Source organism: Suricata suricatta, chromosome 11 (assembly GCF_006229205.1).
Source record: "Suricata suricatta isolate VVHF042 chromosome 11, meerkat_22Aug2017_6uvM2_HiC, whole genome shotgun sequence".
NCBI lineage: Eukaryota > Metazoa > Chordata > Mammalia > Carnivora > Herpestidae > Suricata > Suricata suricatta.
In genome coordinates this window covers 18,684,625-18,706,727 of record NC_043710.1, presented here as the reverse complement: position 1 = coordinate 18,706,727, position 22,103 = coordinate 18,684,625, and the positions used below count along the sequence as shown (strand labels likewise).

At 42.4% G+C, this 22,103-nt stretch overlaps 1 protein-coding gene and 1 non-coding gene across 2 annotated transcripts in view; both read left to right on the top strand.

Annotated features, from left to right (window-relative positions):
• Positions 1-22,103, top strand: part of HSD17B12 (hydroxysteroid 17-beta dehydrogenase 12) — a 167,129-nt gene that overhangs the window by 125,361 nt on the left and 19,665 nt on the right. Inside the window, exons 6-7 of the mRNA XM_029914799.1 lie at positions 689-733; positions 16,499-16,533. Of these exons, the coding sequence (XP_029770659.1) occupies positions 689-733; positions 16,499-16,533 (80 nt within the window). The remainder of the gene's footprint in view (positions 1-688; positions 734-16,498; positions 16,534-22,103) is intronic.
• Positions 12,290-12,395, top strand: LOC115272860. The gene has a single exon (XR_003900510.1). It is a non-coding gene; the product is annotated as a U6 spliceosomal RNA (small nuclear RNA).

The window sequence follows — 22,103 nt, the reverse complement described above, 5'->3', positions numbered from 1 at the left end:
TGAGAAAATGTTTATAACCTCTTTAGTAAAGTCCAGGGTTCGATAATAACTCATTTCATTATCTAATTTCTATTTTTATTATATCAAAATAGCTCTGTTTTAAATATCAGAATTCTAAGTATCAATTTAGAAATCATGAATATGTTAATATATAGCAATATGGTTGATTCGGGTAAACTTACCAAAATGAAATCTGTATCCTTGAGGCATGCATAAATCTTTTTTTTTAAATGTTTATTTATCTTTGAGGGGTGGGGAGGTGGAGAGGCAGAGAGAGGGAGAGAGAATCCTAAGTAGGCCCCACACTGTCAGTGCAGAACCTGATGTGGGGCTCGAACTCACAAACCGTGAGATCATGACCTGAGCTGAAATCAAGAGTTAGATACTTATCCAACCGAGCCACCCAGGTGGCTCTCTTTTAGATTTAGTGTCTTTTGCTTCCAGATTTTACTTACATATTTACCTTGGGTTTTGCATTTTAGCACGAATTGCTGCTTTTGGTAGGAAAGTATTATAACACTGAAAGTAAAATCTGCCTTCCCACCCCAACTCCTGCCATTTTTTCCAATGTCTCTGCTGTATCTGGGGAAATTTCTGGTGCTTTTCTAGATCACTAGAGACATAGGTATCTAATATGGTTACTTCCACGATCAGACGTATATAAAATTATCCATATTTTTTTTTACAGATCATCAAGAAACTGATAAATATTAATGTTCTCTCTGTTTGTAAGGTAAGCAGCCTTTTTATAAATATGTCATCTTTTTTGGTTCGTTCTATTTAAAAACACATGACCGGTTTGTTCACACTAGCCAACACTTCTTTCCGTGTAAATACGTATCCCCAGTGACGGTGGTCATTTTTCTCATGTTTTGGTACAAAGAGCTGAAGACCAAACAGGTTTTTGGGTCATTTTGTTTTTGAACAATTGAACATTTATGCAATGCCTCCTCTGTCCAAACAGTGTGGTGGGTCCTGGGACTACACAAATGAACTTGGGCTGAAGATTGATTTGTACAAAGTGTTCATCACCCCGCAGTTCTTCACGGAGAAGTTAGTTCCATTTCGTATCCCCGGTACCACATTGTAAGCAGACGGATGACACGTTGTGGTGAAGCATTGTGCAGTAGCATGGGGCTATAGAGTAAGGAGAGCGAGTGATTTTTATTAGCCACACATAAAAATTACTCTGGTTTCTAGTAGGTAGACATGCAGTAACGTCATGTCACTTGTATGTGCCTGGAAAAGACATCACAGGTAAAAGGAAGATGAGGCAGCAAAAGAGTCGGGAGGAATAAGTAGCAAATATCTGAGCATGCTTTTCCCTATATGCCAGCAGTCACCGATCCGATGCCTTGACTCTACGTACTAGCCTGGCAAAAAGTATTGCCTGAGGCAGCATTTCCATAGGCAACGTCAGAAGCTTCAAATTGGAACATGCAGTAGTGCCCCCCTTAGCCACAGGGGATGTGTTCTAAGACGTCCAGTGGATGCCTGAAACCACCGATAACCCCCAAACCCTATATATATATACTGCTTTTTCCTATGTGTACATACCTAGGACAAAGTTTCATTTCTAAATTAGGCTCAGTAAGAGGTGAACAGCCATAACAAAATAGAACAATTATAATGAGAGACTGTAATGCAAGTTGTGTGAATGGGGTCTCCCTCGAAATATCTTACTGTCCTGCACTGATGGTGTGGAGTGGTAAGATGCCCACGTGCTGCGATGAGGGGAGGGGAAAGATGTGGGCACCCTGACCTGCTGTTAGGCTGCTCTTGACCTTCCGATGGTGTGTCCGAAGGAGGATAATCCGCTTTCTGACCGTGGTTGACCATGGCTGACTGTGGGTAAGTGAAACCTTGGAAAGCGGAACCACGGATAAGTGGGGACCACCGTACTAACAGAAAAGCCAAATCCATCTTTAGTAACGCTTCTAGCGTAAGCCAATCAAAAAATACTAAACTCAAAATTTTTGGAGTTAACCAGCTAAATATAAATAAGAACTTAATTACGAGTTTTCAGCTTATGGCACAGTCTTGATCTTTTTCTCTATTGTGAATGTTTAAAGAAAAATTCTCCTTACGTCTTCATTTCCTGAGAAGTGATATCTGTTGCATGCTGGATTTGAAGTCCATGGCCCCTAAAATCTTATATCTTGTCCAATTCTTCATGTATGGTTGTACCGCTCCCTGGATGATATATATGTTGCATTTCAAGATCTTAGTTAAATCAGTTGTTATGTGGTTTATTATGATTTTAATAATATGTTGATTCGTATAAACCAGTTACCAAAATGAAAGCTTCATCATTGTTGCATACATACCACGTAACATTTGGTAGCTTGCTACTTAAAGGTACCTCATTTGAATTATATTGTAATATGACAAATAATTTTATAAAAGAAAATAACTATGGTATCTTTTCCATTATTGTTTATAACCAGGGTTTTTTTTTAACTTAAGATTCAGTTTTAGGGGTGCCTTGGTGGCTCATTAGGTTAGGCGTCCGACTTTGGCTCAGGTCATGATCTCACAGTTCATGAGTTTGAGCCCCGCGTCGGGCTCTGGGCTGACAGCTAGCTCAGAGCCTGGAGCTTATCTTCGGATTCTGTGTCTGACTCTCCCCTGCTTATGTTGTCTCTGTCTGTCTGTCTCCCTCTCCCTCTCTCTCTCTCTCTCTTGAAAATAAATAAAACATTTTTAAAAATTAAAAAAAAAAGATTCAGTTTAAGTGAGCTCCACCAACAAGTGGATCTTTTAAGTAGATTTGGAGCAAGACCCCGCCCCTCCCCACAAAACAGATTCTTTTAAACATATCTGTATAGTTTTAAAGCCATTTCCCTTAACATACCTATATAAATGTTGTCATTGTTCAGTAATCTGTATGAGGTTTCAAGTTAATTAAGTAACTCTACAATTTACTAGTTGTACGACCCAGAACTAGTTGTTCGACTCAGCGCAGATATCTTGCCCTCTGTGCTTCCATTTTTCATGTGTAAAATGGAAGGTGTTAATCTCTACCTCACAGAGTTGTTTGGGGAATTAAATAAGGTAATGTACCCAGCTCCTAGAAGGGCTCTAAGAATGTTACTATTATTTTGTTAGTCTCAGCACTGATAAAGATTTTTAGTATCTATGTGCAGGCAAAATGTTTTGATCAAAACTAACATTCTGGTCTCTAATGCATTTTGTATTCTTGCCTTTTGAAATGACTGATATGTACTATTGTTCTGATAATCTTTTCTAGCACATTTGTCCAAATGCCTAAAAAGGATGAATTGTTACAACTATGTGCATGTATTTCATAGTATATTTTCATGAGTTAATGATGAAAAATATGTTGAAGTGCTTACATTTTATTTTATAGATGTGTTAATATTAGCTACAGATTAGTCTCCTGATCTTTTTAACCCCTCTGTCAGATAAGCCGTATACAATCTTTACTCTAGAATACAGTAGTATTTTCTCCTGTCACCTCCCGCTTGGCTGTGCTTCTGTACTTATGTGCCTTGATATTAAAAAAAAAAAAAAAACCCTCCGTCTCCCAAGACATGCATTTTTGGCCGGCAGTCTACCGAATACTAGTGATCAAAGCCCAGGGTCTTGACCTTGACCTGTGAGAACCAGTCAGCTTGCTGTGCACCACGCCACACACCACATCCTCACGCAGCATCTGAGCCAGAGCGACACGTGTGGTGGTGGCCGCCTCGTGCCCCCGCGGAGACGAGTAGGCAGGGGTCAGCGCCCAAGGAGCAGCCCAGATCCAACAGCACCGCAGAGTACCTCTCAGGTTTTTAAAAATAACCGTGAAAGAGGAATGCGTGGCACCAGTCTTAATAGCTCAACAGATTTTAAATGCTTCTCTCCTCTTCTTCCGTCTTCCTCTTCTCCTTTGTCTTTCCACACTGGCATATGTACTTGTTCAACCATGGAATGAGTCAGGGGGACAAATGCTAACTTATTAAACATGTCATAGCCTGTCATATGGTGAACCATATTGGAGGGAAGTGTCACTGCCACAGGAACTGGGTATAGGCTTAACATTTTTGTCTGGAAGCCTGATTTTTGCAAATCAAATCCCATTTACAAAGCACTACAGGAGTTTGCTGCTTAAAACACTGGAGCGCCCGGGTGGCCCAGTTGGTTGAGCGTCTGACTTTGGCTCAGGTCATGATCTCGCGGCTCATGGCTTTGAACCCTGCGTCGGGCCCTTTGCTGACAGCTCAGAACCTGTTTTGGATTCTGTGTCTCCCTCTCTCTCTCTGCCTCTCTTCCTTTTGTGTTCTTTCTGTCTCTCTTCCTCTATCTCTCTAAAATAAACATTAAAAGAAATTGAAAACACTTGTACATTAAACTGAAAAGTCATCCTTTATCTTTAGTTTGAATATGAACTTTCCTGTACCTTTGTGATGTGCACTTTGAGTGGAAAACCAGTTCAGAACTCTTGCTTATTCCTCACGGAACGAGTAGCATCCAGAGGGCAGCCAGGTGGTCTCTGTTGTGCCATAGACAGGATCCGTGTGGTCGGGGTCTCTTTTGCACAGATGACTAGTGAGTGTTGAGGTGTGAGAAGGGCTTGGCTGGAGGAGGAGCAGAGGCGAGTGGCGTGCACCGAGTAACCGACCAGCGGCCAGAAGGGTGAGTTAGGACACGATTGTGCAGGAGCTTGGGTGCTGGGCTCAGGAGGATGGAGAACCTTTGAGCAGAGAAGCTAAGGTGTGATCTGACGTCCACTTTAGAAAGGTGATTCTAGTGGCAGAGTGGCCATATGTGTTTTACAGTATAGGAGTTGACTTTCTCTCTACTGCAGAAGGGGCATTCACCTGGGGACGGTTTTCTGTGTGCGGCTCCCAGGTTCAGCGTTCTCCTGTGCTGCTGTGGTTTACCCTGTGGTGTATTTTGACGAATCGGGCCTATTGCGCTTTAGTTGACTCTGTTATGTTGCCAGGGCCAGGGCTACATTTTCTAGAGAAATGTAACTGTGCTTGGAGCCCTGGGGTAACTTAAAAGAAGATGAAAATGGGTCTGGCTATAGAATCTTAGAAGATTTTATGGTGGCGGGACGTCAGGGGAGCGAGGGCATGGGTGTCTGCCGCCTAATGTCGTAATAAATGTCTTGAAAATGGTTTACGCCAGGAAGAAAACAGCTGCTTCTCATCATCTGCGCGGGTCCAAGTTTTCCTCTGCCCCAAACCACACGAGAGGGACGCCTGAGAAGCGTGCCAGGAAAGAGGAGTGAAATCCGTATACCCCTGTGACCTTGGGTTTGTTCCCCTAATTTGGAGATGTTGGTTGGGAGAGGCCCCAGCATCTTGTTGTAGGTCCTGTGCCACTTTATGGGCATTGAATGACCTGGATCCTTCAGGCCCAAGCTTATCATGTGATCCTTGTGCTCCTGTGTTATTAGTAGGTCAGATGATTATAAAAAGTCACATAAGTTGCACATCCCAACAGAGGAATAAGAGAAGTGAAATATCTTGCCAGAGAAATTACTAGTCATCACCAGATGAAGTGGCGGTGAGTGGCCCAGAAGACTCTTGGGGAAGAAACATTAACCAGAATACTTTTGACTGTAGACCTTTGATGTGTAATCATAGAGTCTAATTCAGCTCTCCCAGGCCATTTTCTAAGTCCTGCTTACCTGGACTTTACCTTCACCAGACAGAAAACTGTTAGCAGAGGTAACTCAAGAGGTGTGTAGAAGGCTTGTTGCTTACCCTACAGTTTTGCTTTCACATCCTTTAGGGGTAAATTTAGTCCTGTTCTTTCTTGTTCTCTGCAGAGCAGCTAAGTGCCAAGGTGAGGAAGGCAGTGGTGGGGAAGTTCTAATTGACCAATATGGCAGGTAGATCGCCTCAACTGGAAGAGAGGCCCTACTAGCCAGGGCTTTGTCTTTTGTGATTTCAGATGCTGCGTGACTAAAATCTAAGGTAAGTCTTATTTCTCCTCAAGAACAATGACCTTCAGACCAGAAATCGCCAAGTGTAGAGATAATTAAACCTTCAGACATTGAACCAGACTCTTCTAAAACAGTTGCAGTTTTATGCCTGGAGGGCTTTCCGTCTCCAAATACTGAGAGTTTGCAGATGAGACTGTTGTAGTACTATTGATAAATCTGGGGGAAATGAGGGAAATGGGAGAAGTCCCACAGCTCCAGAGACAGGTCACCACGAGTCCGATTTCAAACAGGCAAGGCACCGAGCTCCACACCAACTCAAAGACAAGTTCTAAAACAGATCTTGCTTGCATTGTTTGTTTCTGATTTGAGATCACTTGTTTGAATCTGCCGCATCTGGAGTTGCCTTCCTCCTCTAGGCCTGACAGATTTTTGATTCCTCTAACGACAGTTTTAGGACCTCAAGGCATTCTTCACCCCTTTTTAGATGAACACTACCCAAACAATAGTACTGAAACTACTTGCAGTTCTTACCCTAGGGTGGGAAAACCATTCCTTCTGGTGCTGCTGGTCGTGAAGCTGCCACTGGCTTTGGCGAAGAGGTAGGGGCCCTGCCTATACCTCAATACCTTTGGAAACTTCCAGGCTACCATTCGGGCAAGTGGAGAGGACGTTCCAACCTTCTTTATTACTACCTCTTTTAGAGCAGAGAAGAAAGTGGGTGGGGTGTGACCCATGGTCAAATTTATTAACAACCTCCACTTACAATGAAAACTTACACACTAAGTTTTGTTTGTTTTATTTGGGGTTAGGAACACATCTTTTTTTTTTTTAATGTTTTTTTTTAAATCTATTTTTGAGAGACAGATAGAGACAGAGAATGAGCAGGGGAAAGGCAGAGAGAGAGGGAGACACAGAATCTGAAGCAGGAGCCAGGCTCCAAGCTGTCAGCACGAAGCCCGGCACAGGGCTCAGTTTCATGAACTGCGAGATCATGACCTGAGCCGAAGTCAGACGCTTAACCAACTGAGCCCCCCAGGCGCCCCAAAGGGTTAGGGATTAGAGGAGGGTTAGAGAAGTCTTAAGCAGGCATCAGAATTTAGTTTTTCCTTCATTCAACCAAAGAGGGGGCTTGAAACCGTGTGTTATTAGGCGTGACTGAAAGAATTAGAGACGGTTAGCATTGAGAAAGGAAGCATGACATCACACACACACACACACACACCCCTAATCAGTGTCATTCTACCTCCTTAATATTTTGCACATAAGCTCACTTCTTTTCATGCCCAGTGATTCCTTCCAACTTCCAAGCCCCTAACCTTTTCAGTGGGAACTACTAGACTAGTCCCACCAGCCTTTTTGAAACAACTTGTCTCCCTCGATCCAGTCTCCACACCCCAACCAGAGTGGTACTTTTCCAGTCTCCACACCCCAACCAGAGTGGTACTTTACATTAGGCCGTATCATGCTGCTGTGAGATCCTTCGGTGATTTCTTTCCCTCAAGTCCCGACTCCTTGGTGTGACCTATAGGGAAGGACCTACTTGATGTGACAGCCGCCCACCTCCCCGGTTCTGGCTTCTTCTGCTTCCCTGCATTCAGGTCAGGTCTCTTGCATCTCGTGTCCCCTCAGGCAGCTCCCTCCCCATCAGAGCTCCCTCGTCCCCTACTTACACTACTCCTCCTCCAGCTCTCTCTACCACGCTGTTCTGGCCGTGGGGGCCAGTGGGGAACCTGCGAGACGAGGCCGGGTCTCCCAGCCACACAGGGTCAGTGCGCACTGCACATCGTCCCTTCCCTCAGCAGCTCCTTTTCAAAGTCGTGCGTCTCCGCAAATTGTGAGCCCCATGAGTCCACGGCATTCTTTTGTTCTCTGCCCTTCCCTAGACCTGGGGCTTACCAATGGTGGGTGTGCCACAAATGCTTTTGAAGAAGCAAGTAGGTGAACTAACAAGTGAAGATCTTTCTTTGGGAGTAAGTAACCCCTTACTGTGTGTGGCCCTAAAAGGCTGCACTTAGATCAATTATTGATATTTAAACTGAAGCAAATCATGAGAACTTAATATCCTTTGGATCTGCCAGCAGTGTAATGGGCAAAAGGGGAGTTGAGTTCCCTCTCTGATTCTAGGCCAAAGGCTCAAACCAATAGCCTGGTCTGCGCGTGCCCTAATAGCCTGGTCTGCGCGTGCCCTACCGACATAGTTGGCGCAAGTTTCAAAATTGGGACAATTCAGGGGCGCCTGGGTTGCTCAGTTGGTTAAGTGGCTGACTTTTCAGGTCATGGTCTTGAAGTTTGTGGGTTCGAGCCCTGCATTAGGCTCTGTGCTAACAGCTCAGAGCCTGGAGCCTGCTTCAGATTCTGTTTCCCTCTCTCTGTGCCCCTCCCCTGCTCGTGCTCTGTCTCTTTCTCTCTCAAGAATAAATAAAACATTTTTAAAAAATTGGAACATTTAACACCCACATTTCTAGCTTCTCTTGGGGGAAGCTCTGAAGATGAGGTAACACAGACGTGAAGTGTGGCCTGACAGTGTAAGTGGGGAGGGGGGAGTGGCCAGCAGGTGAGTGTGTGGAGTGTTGAGGCCAGCCCTCTCCTGGTCACCACAGCCCCCACCTGGCCCTGCTGTATGACTTACTGAGTGCGTATATGTTGCCCAGTCCTTCCGGGCCTTTGAGTTTGCTCTCTCCTGTGCAGGCAATCCGAGATTCACTCTACTCCAACTGAATACCTGCTTGATGCACTTGAAGGATTAGAACGGTTTTAACTAAATTGGTCTCTTCCAGCCCTATGATATCTGAAATCAGAGCACTTGGTGTGCTTTGCATGCTTTTGAAAAGCTGTTTTTTCCTGTTAATACCAGTATGCATTCACTGTGTGTGGCTCAGCTAGAAGGGTATAACGCTGTGCCCGGCTCGTGGTATAGATAATTAATGTTTGGATGGATGGAAAGCACAGGAGAAAAGCCTTGGTTTTCTTTCCCTTACCTGGATTTGCCTTTGGTGTGTGACACGTACCAGTAGAGGGAGCCCTCCGTTAATCTGGAGATCCTGGAGAAGCTGAATCTCTGTTCAGCCATCTAATTCTATTTAATTTAGGGACTATGTTAAGGATGTATTCCTCCACCCTGCCGCAAGAATTTAAGTTAACAACATTGGGAAATTAATAAATTGTAGGAAGGAAGAGAGTGAGCCTCAGCTCTGACCCCTACCTGGGGCTTTTCTACATGAAGACATTCCAAATTAGGATCTAGAGTCTTTTAATCCATTTTGAGAGCTGCTGTCATTATGCTCCTAAAAATTTCCAAAGAATTGAGTACATATAGCCCTTAAGGTCTCCTGGTAACAGGCTGCTTTGAGCAAAACTGCAAAATGATGGGTTTGCCTAACTGCATGAGGACCGCTCTGTGTGTGGAAAGTGAGTAGTTGTAGATCGCTTCTAAGCTCAAAGCAGAGCTAGTTTATGGGAGAAATGCCTTATTTGGGGGTGAAAATGTAAAAATCTCCTTGATGAGGTGCCTGGCTGGCTCAGTCAGTGGAGTGTGTGACTCCTGACCTCAGGGTTGTGAGTTTGAGCCCCATGCTAGGGGTAGAGATTACTTAAAAAAAATAAAATCTTAAAAAAAAATCTCTTTGGGAACCTTAGAAATTAGGTTCTCAAAGAAACTTGAGAAGTCAGCTTATTTGGGAAAATTTAAGTAATGGAAACTCCTAGCAAATCATAATACGCCAAACTTGGAAAAGCAGTGTCTATGTGTTTTTTAATTTTGTTTTTAGCATTTATAGATTATAGCTTTTGATTCTATTATTATCCATCACCATGCACCCCTCAATTCTGGAAAGTCCTTCTATTTTTCTTTAGTTCAATTATTTTAGCATGTATCAAAACGACTCATTACAAAAGGAAAAGCTGGGGTTGAACTTCAGGCTGAGGAGTAAGTGGTGGAGAGGTTGGCAAGGAGGGCTCTTACCTTCCACAGAGACCTAGAACATTACTAACGAGGAAACTCACATAATACCTGGAGATCTCAAAGCACTTGAAATGTTTTGCCTAATTAAGCTTTTCACCCCCTGCCCAGTAAATATTCCGTTAGCCATACAGGTGAGGTTCGAAGAATTTCTAATGAAGTATTCTCCGTATGACAGAGCTCAAATTAGAGCTTCCAAAGGGAAAGTGTGCTGTACTATTCCAGCATGACGTTAGTGAATCACCAGCTCCCAAACAGGCCTGCTGTAACGTTATTGTTACTTTATGTGGTTCTTTTCACTCTCAGACTATGATTTTTTAAATTACTGTTAATGATTCCGATGGAGAACTTGTGTAAGGCATTTGTATCTGCTTCCCTCTACTTTGTGTTTCACCTGTTTGGATTCAGATCCTGTTTACTCCAAGCAGGTTTCTCTGGGCTAAGACGGCGGGGCAGATATGGACAGAGTGGTGATCTGTGGCGTCCTAATTATTTTACAGGAATAGCCTGCATTCTTGGGACTTTGCCCCAATTCTGGGGTTAAGTTGTTACACTTTAAATTGTATTTATGTATAATGGAGGATACAAGTGACAATGTTTGTTGTCTTATTTTACTAAGTTATCTTGAATTTTAATCTTACCATTTGGGTTTTTGGTTGTCTTTTTGAGCATAACGCGGTAGTGTTTTCTTTGTACTGTTCTCTGTAGAAACTGACTAAATGCCAGAGGTCACAGGAGACAAAAATTATTCAATTGAAAAAATAAATCACTTGCTTGTAAGAAAATTTGCATAATTTGTATAATTTGCTTGCATTACAGGTTTTCATAATACACGAAAACGCAGGGAAACCTATTGCGTATAAAATAAAGTTCCTTCTATAAGCCTTTGATTACTGATGCCAGAGAAGTGAAAGAGAAGAAAAAATTATTCATGTGAATTTCTTTTAGAAATAGCATTAATTGTAGGGGCTTTTCTAATTACAAAAGCAGTGCAAATAATTACCAAAAATGTGAGCACTATTTAAGAACACTAAGGAGGCCATACTTTCATGTAACATTTTTCAGAGATTTTTTTAGGCCAGTCGATGCGTTTTAAGTCAAGTATCTCAACTAAATGATCTAATAATACTGATTTTGATGTATGAGCGAAATCCGCCTCATATTTATTTCCCAGCCAGAATATACATAGCTTTGGTAATAAGTACCAAATATTTCGCTCTTGAAAATGAATCTGTGGTGTGCCCTGAAAGAATCCTAAGTTGAACTGGCATGGCTAGGGACTTTCCTTCCTCCTTGCGTATTTGTGTGTTCTACGGCCAGCGTGCATGCAAAGTGATGCAATATCTAATATAATAATATTGACCTTTTTCCCTTTGATTTTAGGCTTCTGGGACTTTTTTTTTGTGGTAAGGGTTAATGACGCTGTCACCAAAAATATATATAAATAGGAAATGCTTGTTTTTTTTCTGCAAAGGGTTGAAGCTTTCATTGCTATGGACGGGACTACTGCCCCGACTTTTATCACTTTTTAGACACAAATTAAATTTAAATTGTTTGCTCTACACTTTTGGAAACAACTTCAACCCAGAAGAAAGCAAGTCCAGAAATCATGTTTTTACCCCTACTTTTGTAATATTCTCAACCACTGAACTTACCGGTTATGGTAACCTTATTTACGCAGTATCTTAAGAGGACAAAATATTTTCCTGGTGCAGCAATTATCACCTGCAGACAGCCTAAAATTAGCATATTGAGTTAACTCCGGAAACAGCTTGTGAGCTGTGAAATGGGGTTCAGATAGATAGTGAGATTTCACAGAAACGCTTGGTATATGGTATAAATAACCAGATACAAGATACCGATCGACGCATACAAAGAAAATGAAATGACTAATCGCTTCGTTAAAATATCCTACGTAAAACTTGATGTCAAAGAGAATTTAATTTGATGTGAACATTGGGAAGCTTCTCTGCTTACTTGTATTTATTATTTGTGGACACATAGGCAAACAAGGCTTGAAGTTGAATTTATCATGACTTATAATCTGATTAGAAGAAAAGAGACTTTAAGTATAAATCGAGGCATCGATTTATCAGTTTAATAAAAACATGCAGCTTTCAAGTTAACTTTCCCCAAGGCTTTCAATATTGTAAATATTTGACGATCAGAAAGCTGGTCCATTGTGTGGCAAGGAGAAATAGTTTAGAGCCAGGATTTAAAAGGAGAAGCCAATGAACAAGGCAAAATAATTTTTCTAAAAAGAATTGAACTTTCTCCTGAGAGGACTTGGTGGGTTATTTGGTCACTGAGTGTCCAACAAGTATTTCTGGCCCTTTATAGCTAGACATCGAGCACCACTGTTTCTTCGTTTGTGCTAAGTTTCTTAAACTTGTTGAGTTGTAGTTCACATGTATAAAGAATACATTTTGGGGCTTGCTTCGGCAGCACAAATACTAAAATTGGAATGGTATGGAGAAGCTTAGCATGGCCCATATGCCAGGTGACCCAGAAATGCATGCCGCGTTCCATAATTTTGATGTTAACTTATTGTGGTAATCCTTCTGCAGTATCTACATATATCAAATCGTTACATTGTGCAGCTTAAAGTAATACAATGTTCTCTGTCAGTCCTATCTTAATGAAGCTGGGAGGGGGAGGAGATATTTTGAATATGTCCATATATCAAAGACCATCCAGGAAACATGTAATGTTTAGCCATTAATGTAGTTTTGTAAGATTCTATCTAATAGGGTTTTATTTTGTCTCCGATCATGGATAATTTTTGCCATTCAGAAAGAAAACACTTAATGTATGACATGCACACGGTGTAAGGAAAAATAATAGTTCCCAGGGCATGCATTTATATTTCTTCAATATCCCGGCCAAAGTGGTATTTCTTATTGGATTATATTTAAGAGTATAAATTTATGTCTTAGAAAAAAAATCTTAACTGAACTATAAAACTCTGTACAAGTACTTGTTAATAGTCATACGGTTCTGAGATCCCTGGCCAGAATAAAAGAATCCATCAACAAATTTTCTAGACTTCCCTGGTAGTTTTCCAGGTTGGTCACTGCCCATAAATCCTATCCCTTCTTCTCTCCTTTTGTGTGGGAAGGCTAACCAGTCAGTGGCTACCCCAGTGAACTCCACTTAGCCACTCTTCAGTTCACAGGTCTCATTTCCTATTACATGGACGTGTGCACGTATACACACGCACGCACGCATGCACATGCATCCCTGCCCTTGGGTGGGAACGTATTTATTATCAGTCTTCCTACTCATTCTGATTCTGGTGGTCTCAGGACTTAAAGGACTGAATGATAGCTTCTCTCCACAGAGTGCTTGGGGACCTCTTACATCGGCTAAGCATTATGGTCCCCTGATGCAGTGTGCTAAATAAAAAATGTTTTCAGATATAGCTAGGAATGCATATAATCCATCCTCACTGTAAAATACTCCACAACTGCTAAAATGCCTGAAGAACCTCTGTTTATACTAGCCTGGGAAGCTGTCCACGATGTGCTATGATATGCAGATTGAATGACATATATAACAGGATGCGCAGGCGTTTCTTTTATTAAAAAATAAAAAAAAACACCATTCAACAAAAGGTTTTCTTAAAGGCATTGGTTCTGTAGCATCGATTGTAGTTCCTTACAGCCGTTTGCCTTTTTGTATTCTATTCCTTCGACCAGAATATTTTTTCTGCCTGATGAGTTCCTATTTATTCTTTCAGAACTTAAATGTAATCTGTGAAGCTCGGCCTGATACCCCGGACATACCGAATCTTGCTCCTACGCATTAAAGCCCTCTGTCCTCACACTCATAGCGTGTCTTGTAATGGTTGGCTTACACGTGTATCTGTGCTCCTCGTAGGTGGTGCGCGCCTATCCGCCAGCCCGGGTTTGAGTACAGAACGTGGCCTCGACTGAACTGGAGAATGTCTCTTTATTACAATATGCATGACCATTTGGGGACCTTTCTTTTCTCCTGGGTTTGATAAAGTAACATGATTCCGTTTCTTTAACTCTTCTCCATATATGATTTTTAAGATTTTTTTTTAAAGCCTTATTGAGGACTAATTTAATAAACCATGCAATTCGCCCACTTTAAGTGTACAGTTGAATGGTGAATAAATTCAGAGTTGTGCGATTGTCACTAAATCCAATTTTGGAACAATTCCATGACCCCCAAGAGGATCCTGACCGAAGTATTTTTAAATACTGATGGAACTATCCAGAAACTGTGTAGTGGGTTGAATTTGATGACCTCAAAATGGGTCACTGTTTGTGGCTCTGAACTGTGTGGACACAACATACTTAAAGGAGGCCCCGATACTTAGTGGTGTGGCGTCCTGAAAGAAGAGTGCGTGCTGGCCGTAAGGGACACTGATCTCTCTTCAGAGCCTTGCTCTATGACGAGCTCTATGCTGGGTCCATTATATACATTCCCTCATATGAAATTCAGAATATAATCACCTGTGATGGAGATACCTTCTTTATTTAATAACACATACGGGCTCTGCAGAGGAGAAGGAGGTTAATTCGAGGTCACGCTACTAGTTAATCAGAAGTGCTGGGATTGGAAATGGGCCTGACTGGGTGCCACACTTGGCCGAAGCATTCAGTAGCTGTATTCTGAGCAATTACCACGGGCTCCCATAGAAAGGGAAATCTTAGGAAACGCGTAAGCAAGTTGGAAGAGTCTTTTAATCTGAAAACAGGAAGCGAGTATAGTGTGGAGATGATCAACTCTGAAGTCAGCATTTTCTCTGACCTGCCTCTATCCAGTCTGGTTTGAGGACCCGTGGGAATAGCCTCTGTTGGGTCAGCAAACCTAGAAAGGAGAAGAAAGAGGACCGTGGGTTTCTTTATCCTTTAAGAGCATGACCAGGAAGTTGTGTGTGTTACTTCTAATCACGTCTTGTCCTATAGGATGGAGTCATTGGGCACATGCCTCCCCCTCATTCTGTCAAGACAAGTTTAATATGAAAAATGTAGATTTGTATGTAAGAAGGAGGGAGATGTGGAATGCGTTAGGCCAACTCTTTCTCCACATTTCTTTTTTTATCTGGGCCAGAAAATTTGGCCAAATCCAAAAACTCCTGTCAAAATGATTCCCCTAGGCTTTGAAGACACTTCTTTGTTTCAAAGTTGACAGTGCGTCAGTCTATCTTTCATGATGCAGTGTCAGTTTGAACTTGTTTTTCCTGGAAAAGTATATGCAGTGAGCTGCTGGCCTGACATCTGGGTTGGGAGTGCTGCTTAGCAGATTTTCCCTTGGTAAAGCTGAATACATTTTCTTTCTTCAAAATATTTCTAGGAAAAAATTTTATTTTCTCATCAAAGTACTGTTTTCATTAAGACATAGTATTCATGAAAAAAAGCTTACAATTCCTATGTTTGGCATGCATGCAAAGCAGGTGACAAAGCAGTGTTTGCTTCTTAGAAAATGGATGATAATCCAGGGCACCTGGGTGGCTCAGTTGGTAAAACATCCAACTTCGGCTCAGGTCGTTATCTTGCAGTTCATGGGTTTGAGCCCTGCCTCAGGCTCTGTGCTGACAGTTCGGAGCCTGGAGCCTGCTTCGGGCTCTAAGTCTCCCTCTCTCTATGCCCCTCCCCCAATCTCTCCTTCTCTGTCTCATAAATAAACATTTAAAACAAATTTTTAAAAAACAAGAAAATGGTATCTGGGAATGAAGAATTCATGTTCTAACCTCAGTCTTGACTGTGACGTGGCCTTGACCAAGTCACTGGATGTGTTAACTTTTCTTAGTTAATAATATCTTTTAAAACATATTTTAAATGTGTATTTATTTTTGAGAGAGAGAGAGAGAGACAGACAGAGTATGAGTGGGGGAGGGCCAGAGATAGGAAGACACAGGCCCTGAGCTGTCAGCACAGAGCTCAGTGTGGGGCTGGAGCCTGTTAACCGTGGGTCTTGACCTGAGCTAAAGTGGGACACTTGATCGACCGAGCCACCCAGGCACCCCAGTTAATAATATTTTAAAACACAGTTTAGAAGTAGCTTCTCTTTCATATTATATTATGTAATCAACAATTATGACACCCTTTAAAAATGTGGGTGGTTTTTTTGTTTGTTTGTTTTTAGGATGAGTTTTCCTCACAACTAGTTAGGCCAACAAGGAGAATGAATGTGAGGATCCACTTACCATTTGCCAACCTGTCACTTGACGGCATTCTTCTAACAGCTTTTTTGATAAGAAAAGATCATTTGAGCTCTTAAGATTAGGAATCTTCAGTAATCTTGGTTGGCAGGTATTTCTCTTGATAATGTATGTTATTTTCCAGGAGTGCATTTTGGGAGCCCTGATTTCACCATAAGCCCTTAATTATTCAAAGATCTCTGTGCCCGTATTATTTTTCAGGCAGGACCCACTTTAGCCAAGTGTACTGAACGTGTTCCCAGTGTTTTCTCCAGAAATTTCATCCAATTCCTCTTTATGCACCCTTGACACTGCCAAATTATATAGAGTGTGTAAAATAAACCACTCTCTGTCAAGTGGGGCGTGGCTCCGTGGTGGCCTTCTGTTTTGAGTGGGCGGCCTCTCTTCTCTCTACCTGTTGCCTGCATCCTCAGCCATCATGAAGCTTTTGTCTTCTCTTTTGCAGATGACACGTTTGGTGCTGCCTGGCATGGTGGAAAGGTGAGTCACGAGCCCACACACAAACACCAGAGAGAGAGCTCATGATTATTTATAGGGAGAATCCTTTCTTTGCAAAATTCATTAAAGTGACTAATGAAGCCGTCCCCCACGCCTGAGCAACAGAGGAACGTGCGGGCGAGTCACACGGCAGAGCATGAGTCATCCGGTGGTGGAGGCCTTTTCCACTCGATTCCCTTTTTATTTCCCTCTCCAGGGTTGTGGTGGTTCCTTTAGATCAGGATTAAAAAGTCTGCCTGAGTCACCATCACTAACTCAATTGCCTGCTATTCTGAGGGGGTGGATAGAGTTCCTGGGGTATTCCTGGGAATGCCTTCTTACAGCTATCTGCTCTCAGAACTAAAATCAGAGGAGCTTCACGAAGCAAGTTCCCATCTCCTGGTTTTTTTTAGTTCTTAACGGGTGAATGGGTAGATAGGGAACTTAGGCATGTTATAAAATGGTCATAAGAGGCGAGACCCACCCTTGGAACAGAAACCCACACCTTGGAGCCCCTTCTGTGTTCCAGTTTGAGTCAGGTTCCACCAGGATATGCTAGGTGTCTTCATGTTCATTGAGAAATGTGTTGTAGAGTTCTTCTTGAAATAGCAAGAAGTGTAAAATTGTAATTAAGCTCTGTTTCTCCCTTGGAAAAGCCTGAATGATGTCTAGGCTTTCAAAGAAAACCCGTTGAAAAGATCTGGGCTTGCATCTTGAGCGAGCTTGATCATTTACTAAATTTAGGGCTCCACAGTCATCCTTCCTCTGCCAAAGAGCTTTGAGTTTGGAAGAGATCCAAAGGAATCACAGCTGCGAAAAGGGCAGAGCCCAAAGACCCTACATCTGTGAGGAAACTCTGCTGCAGGCAGGGTTTACATCTCCTGTTTATTGAGCACCTATTGTATGCCAAGTGTTGTACTGAGGACTTGATGTGTACTAACTCATTTAACTTTGATTACCTCCCACATTGTACGGAGGAGGAAACAAAGTTAGGAATCCATTTTGTTTGGCATCGGCAGAGGCTGGTTGAGAAACCGCGTCTTAGCAGTTTTGGTTTGTAACTCCATTTTATATGAGATTTGGTACATATATTTTTTTAATGTTTATTTATTTGGGAGGGAGGGGGAGAGGTTCCGAAGCAGGCTCTACGCTGTCAGCTCAGAGCCTGACGTGGGCCTTGGTCTCATAAACCATAAGATCATGACCTGAACTGAAAGCAAGAGTTGGATACATAACCTACGGTGCCACCCAGGTGCCCCTGAAGTTTGGTATATTTTAATTCCTTTAGTAAAATTTCTCCCTAAAACCTTCAGACTGCTTCATGTTGGTTGCCAGTGGGTGTGTGCCCCCTGATGGTCAGAGATGGAAGTGACAGACAGTAGTCAAACCAGACAAAACCTTAGGAGATGGCAGAGAATTGGGGTTGACAGAGTAGAACCGAGGAGGGATGAAATTTCAGCCATCATCTTAACGCAGGTTTGACATCTGCAAGTGAGTTGGCACTAGTTCAGGATAATAAGTCCATGCATTAAAAACGGAATACTTAGAAACCACAGTAGCGTTATAAAAGGAATTTTTAAAGAATTAAGGATTTTGGTGGGATCCATATCAAAAGAGATAATGGGAGCGCCTTGGTGGCTCAGTCACTTAGGCATCCAACTTTGGCTCACGTCATGATCTCACAGTCCATGAGTTCGAGCCCTCCATCGGGCTGTCTGCTGTCGGCACAGAGCCTGCTTCAGATCTTCTGTCCCCCTCTCTTTGCCCCTCCTCCCCTTCTCTCTCTCTCTCTTTCTCAAAAATAAACATTAAAAAAAAGATAATGGTTGTGAAATAATTTTGGAGATCATAATGGATTTAAGTAGTCATGGAGTTTTACTACTCTAAATTAATTGAAACCAGTCACCCTTATTTGATAGAAAGCGAGTCCCAAGAGATTGAGTGCTATGAAGCTTCATAATTACTAAAGGATACAGAAACAGGGTGCTAGGAACTTCACTCCTATCTTTATAGACCTGGGCAGCCATGACCACATTTAGAGCTGACACATTAGATAAAAATGCAAAGAAGAGGGTCCATTCCTTCAGCAGGCACTCACAGAGTCAAGTTTATCATGGAGTATACAGAAGATGAATTGGATCTTTGCTTTAGGAAGTCAAGTGGATTTTTAAACTAAGGTTGAGAAATGATCTGGTGGAAAGTCATTATACCGTCATAAGCTATGGGCTGACACTGACACCATGACAGTGAATGTGGCACTTGCTAAGAACTAGTAAGAAATGTAAGTGCACTTTATGAATCAGTAGTTTTGGTTAGGAGAGGGAACAGCTCTGTCCCCATGAACTAAAGGAGTTACTAGTTGTATTAATTAAGGCAGGCTAGAAGAGACCACTGCGCTCCTACACAGCCGATGTGGGTCAGGGCTTGGGGCTCTGTTCCACACAACCATTCAGGGATCTCCGGCCCCTTCCACGCAGGGCTGCTCTTGACCTTGAGCCTTGCAGTTCCCTGCTGCACTTTCTGCAACCAGGTAGCAGACGAAGGGAGAGAGAATAAGAGTGATTTTACCGGAAGTTACATGGGCCAGGCCTGGAAGTAGTGTACATCCCTCTGCTAACATTCTATTGCCCGGAACTCAGTCAGTGACTGTAGCTCACTGCAGAGGAGGCCAGAAATGTTGTTAGCTGTGTGCCCAAGAGGAGAGGAATAACGCGAGGTAACCTGTCATCTGAAAACCTTCTTACTTACACGTTATAAGTGACTTTGATAAAGCCTGCTCTTAACCCATCTCAAGTGGCATATTTCCTATGGTTGTTTCCATAGGATTCTTATTTCCATTGAGTAACAGCAGAGTCCTTTATAAAGATCCTTTGTTGTTGTTGTTGTTGTTTTCCCCTTTCACTGATTCTACCTCTGATGTCTGAGATTTTCCAAACCCTCTAGAACTATAGCCTAGGGCCAACTGACTATCACTAAACAAGTATCTATAATTAAACTAAGGCATTATTACCGTAGAAGTAGAAAGTGCATAATTACATTATAGAGGACACTTGCTCTTTCCACTTATCTGGAATTATAAACATTGTGTATAGCTAGAGCCAGGAGGTGGTTGCCATAACAACCATGGAAAAGCTAAAAATAGCCCCTTTCATACTGTATTGCTTCAGGTGGAATTATGACACGTTATGGTGTTTTAGGCAGGCAGTTCTCTTTCATGTGGTAAATGTTTGCAAACTTTCTCCAGCAAAGCAGGATTCATATAATGTGTTTGGATTGCTGGTTCTAATTATGTCTGACCCCTCTGGTCCAGGATTCTTTTCTGACCTAGGACTCTGTTTTGATATGTTTTTTAGTCTTCTTGAGAGTCTCTTAGTGAATCGTCTTTACCAATTTCCGTGTTGTGTTTAAGCTTAAAAAAAAAAGTAACGACCCTCCGGGAGCACATTTATGCACTCTGTGGTGAGAAATGGAAATAGGAAGAAGCCCATGGAATCTCTGTGCACAGGCTCCCTTGCCTGCTGTCAAACTGTCCGAATGCAGTTAGCACTCTACCCTGGAGTCAACCCTGAGTTCCAGTTCTTCATGATTACACTCACACCTCCTCACCTCTCTCCCCTGCATTGCAGGGCGGTGCTGGGGTACCCGAGGAAGGCGGAAATCAGTGACTTATTCAAAGGAGACCTATCACTTCCTCTATGGCAAGAGTATTTTTATAGAGCTGTGGACAGGGATACTGCAACAGTCTGATGGAGTGTGGGGTGTTTATAGAAAAATAAAGACTTGGCAATTTTTTAAAGTTTATTTATTTCTTCTGAGAGCGAGAGGGCAAGCAGGGGAGGGCCAGAGAGAGAGAGAGAGAGAGAGAGAGAGAGAATCCCAAGCAGATTCCACAAGGTAAGCACAGAGCCCGGGATGCAGAGCTTGAACCGTGAGATCACCATCTGAGCTGAAGTTGGACATTTAACTGACTGAGCCACCCAGGTGCCCCAGCTTGGCAATTTTTTTATCCAGGTAACAATGAAGGAGAGTGTTAGGATGGGGCTGTCACAGATCTGAGGGATCCTACCAGACAGCATAGCTGCAGGAAGCTATAATTACAAGATGCTGAATTTTGTAGGCTTGGGTGAGTTTAATGTTTGGCTTGTGAAAAGGCTAGTGATGGAAGAGAATATATTTCTACGAAAAGGTGCTTCCTTGTCAGCAGTGGTGCCTTCTGCTTTGTTTTTGCAGTATTTTAGTTCTGGTGGATCCTCAGTAATTTGCACCACTGAGACACCATCGTGTGGCTGTTAGCATGTAAGCAGTGTGATGAATTAAGAATGTAGTATCACCGAAAATATTACTCGACTTGTTTATTTGGATGTTTGTCGTAACGAACTGGAAATGTACTGAAGTATAAGCAACATGAGTCTTCATTATTGAACTTCAGCAAATATTGTTAATGTGCCTTCCAGTCTTAGAATTGTTCCCCAAGTCCTCGGAAAATGGGAGATTAACGAAGGTTCGGTTTTATGTTTGTTTTCGTGTGCAGTTAAGCGCAGCCCGTTTTGTCCTTCTGCTTGATCTAGCAGAGCTGTCGTGAGCCGGCCTGTGCCATGGAAACTGGTTTGACGTCACTAATTCTGCTTAGATGGAGGATTAGAGCCAGACGAAGTCATCGATTTTAAAGACGAGTCCTTTGTGCCTCGCGGTCCCAAACGCTCGGCCCCGTCTCCCCATGAAGAATAGATACTGTATACAGTACAAGGATGGAGACAGCTCCGCCCGCGTGCTGTTTCTGATTCAGACAAAACTAAGTTGAATATTATTACCCTTGGAGAGAAAGAGAGAATTCAGTGCTGTTGTGTGTGGGCGGGGGCGGAAGGGTTTTGCTAGACAAATCCGCGTGCTTCTTGTTAGCACAGAGTTTTCGTAGAAGGGGTGTTTCTCTCCTGTCATTATGATATAATTATAAACGCTATCATTTTATTTCCTGAGATCTCCTGCTTTCTTGCTTAAACTTTGTTGGTCTTGGGTTTGTTTCATATATTCTAGAGTGCAAGTACTGTGTCTTGAATAACGGCCCCTCAAATTCTGACTTTTCATGAATTCAAACTAACTCTGCCTCCCAGAAATTCTACTCAGGGTAGAATATTGGAGAAACAAAGGTCTTACTCAAGGAGTAAATGATTAAAGGGATTGTGACGTATTCGATTATTGGTCTATCATTTTTAAAAACTGGAAAGAAGTTTTTACTGTCTTCAAACACATTTCCCTGGCTTGAAATCCTGGCTTTGGTGAATGACATCTTAAGAGTGTGTTTTGAGGAGGTCAAGATTTTAAAATATATTTTAAAATATATTTGATAATGTGAAACCTTAATTTTGGAAGACTTTTAGGTTGTATCTCATTTGTGAGGAATGAAATACAAAAATGGAAGGTTTTTCTTCAAGGGCACATGGAACCGCCTCCGCCAATCTGAGTATACAGGAGCGCGTAACCCAGGTGACAAAAGCAGTGATGTACTGTAGCGTCGGTGAAAACCAGTGTCCTCTGCAACCAGCTTCTTTCTTCGTTTGCTCTGAATGAGTGAG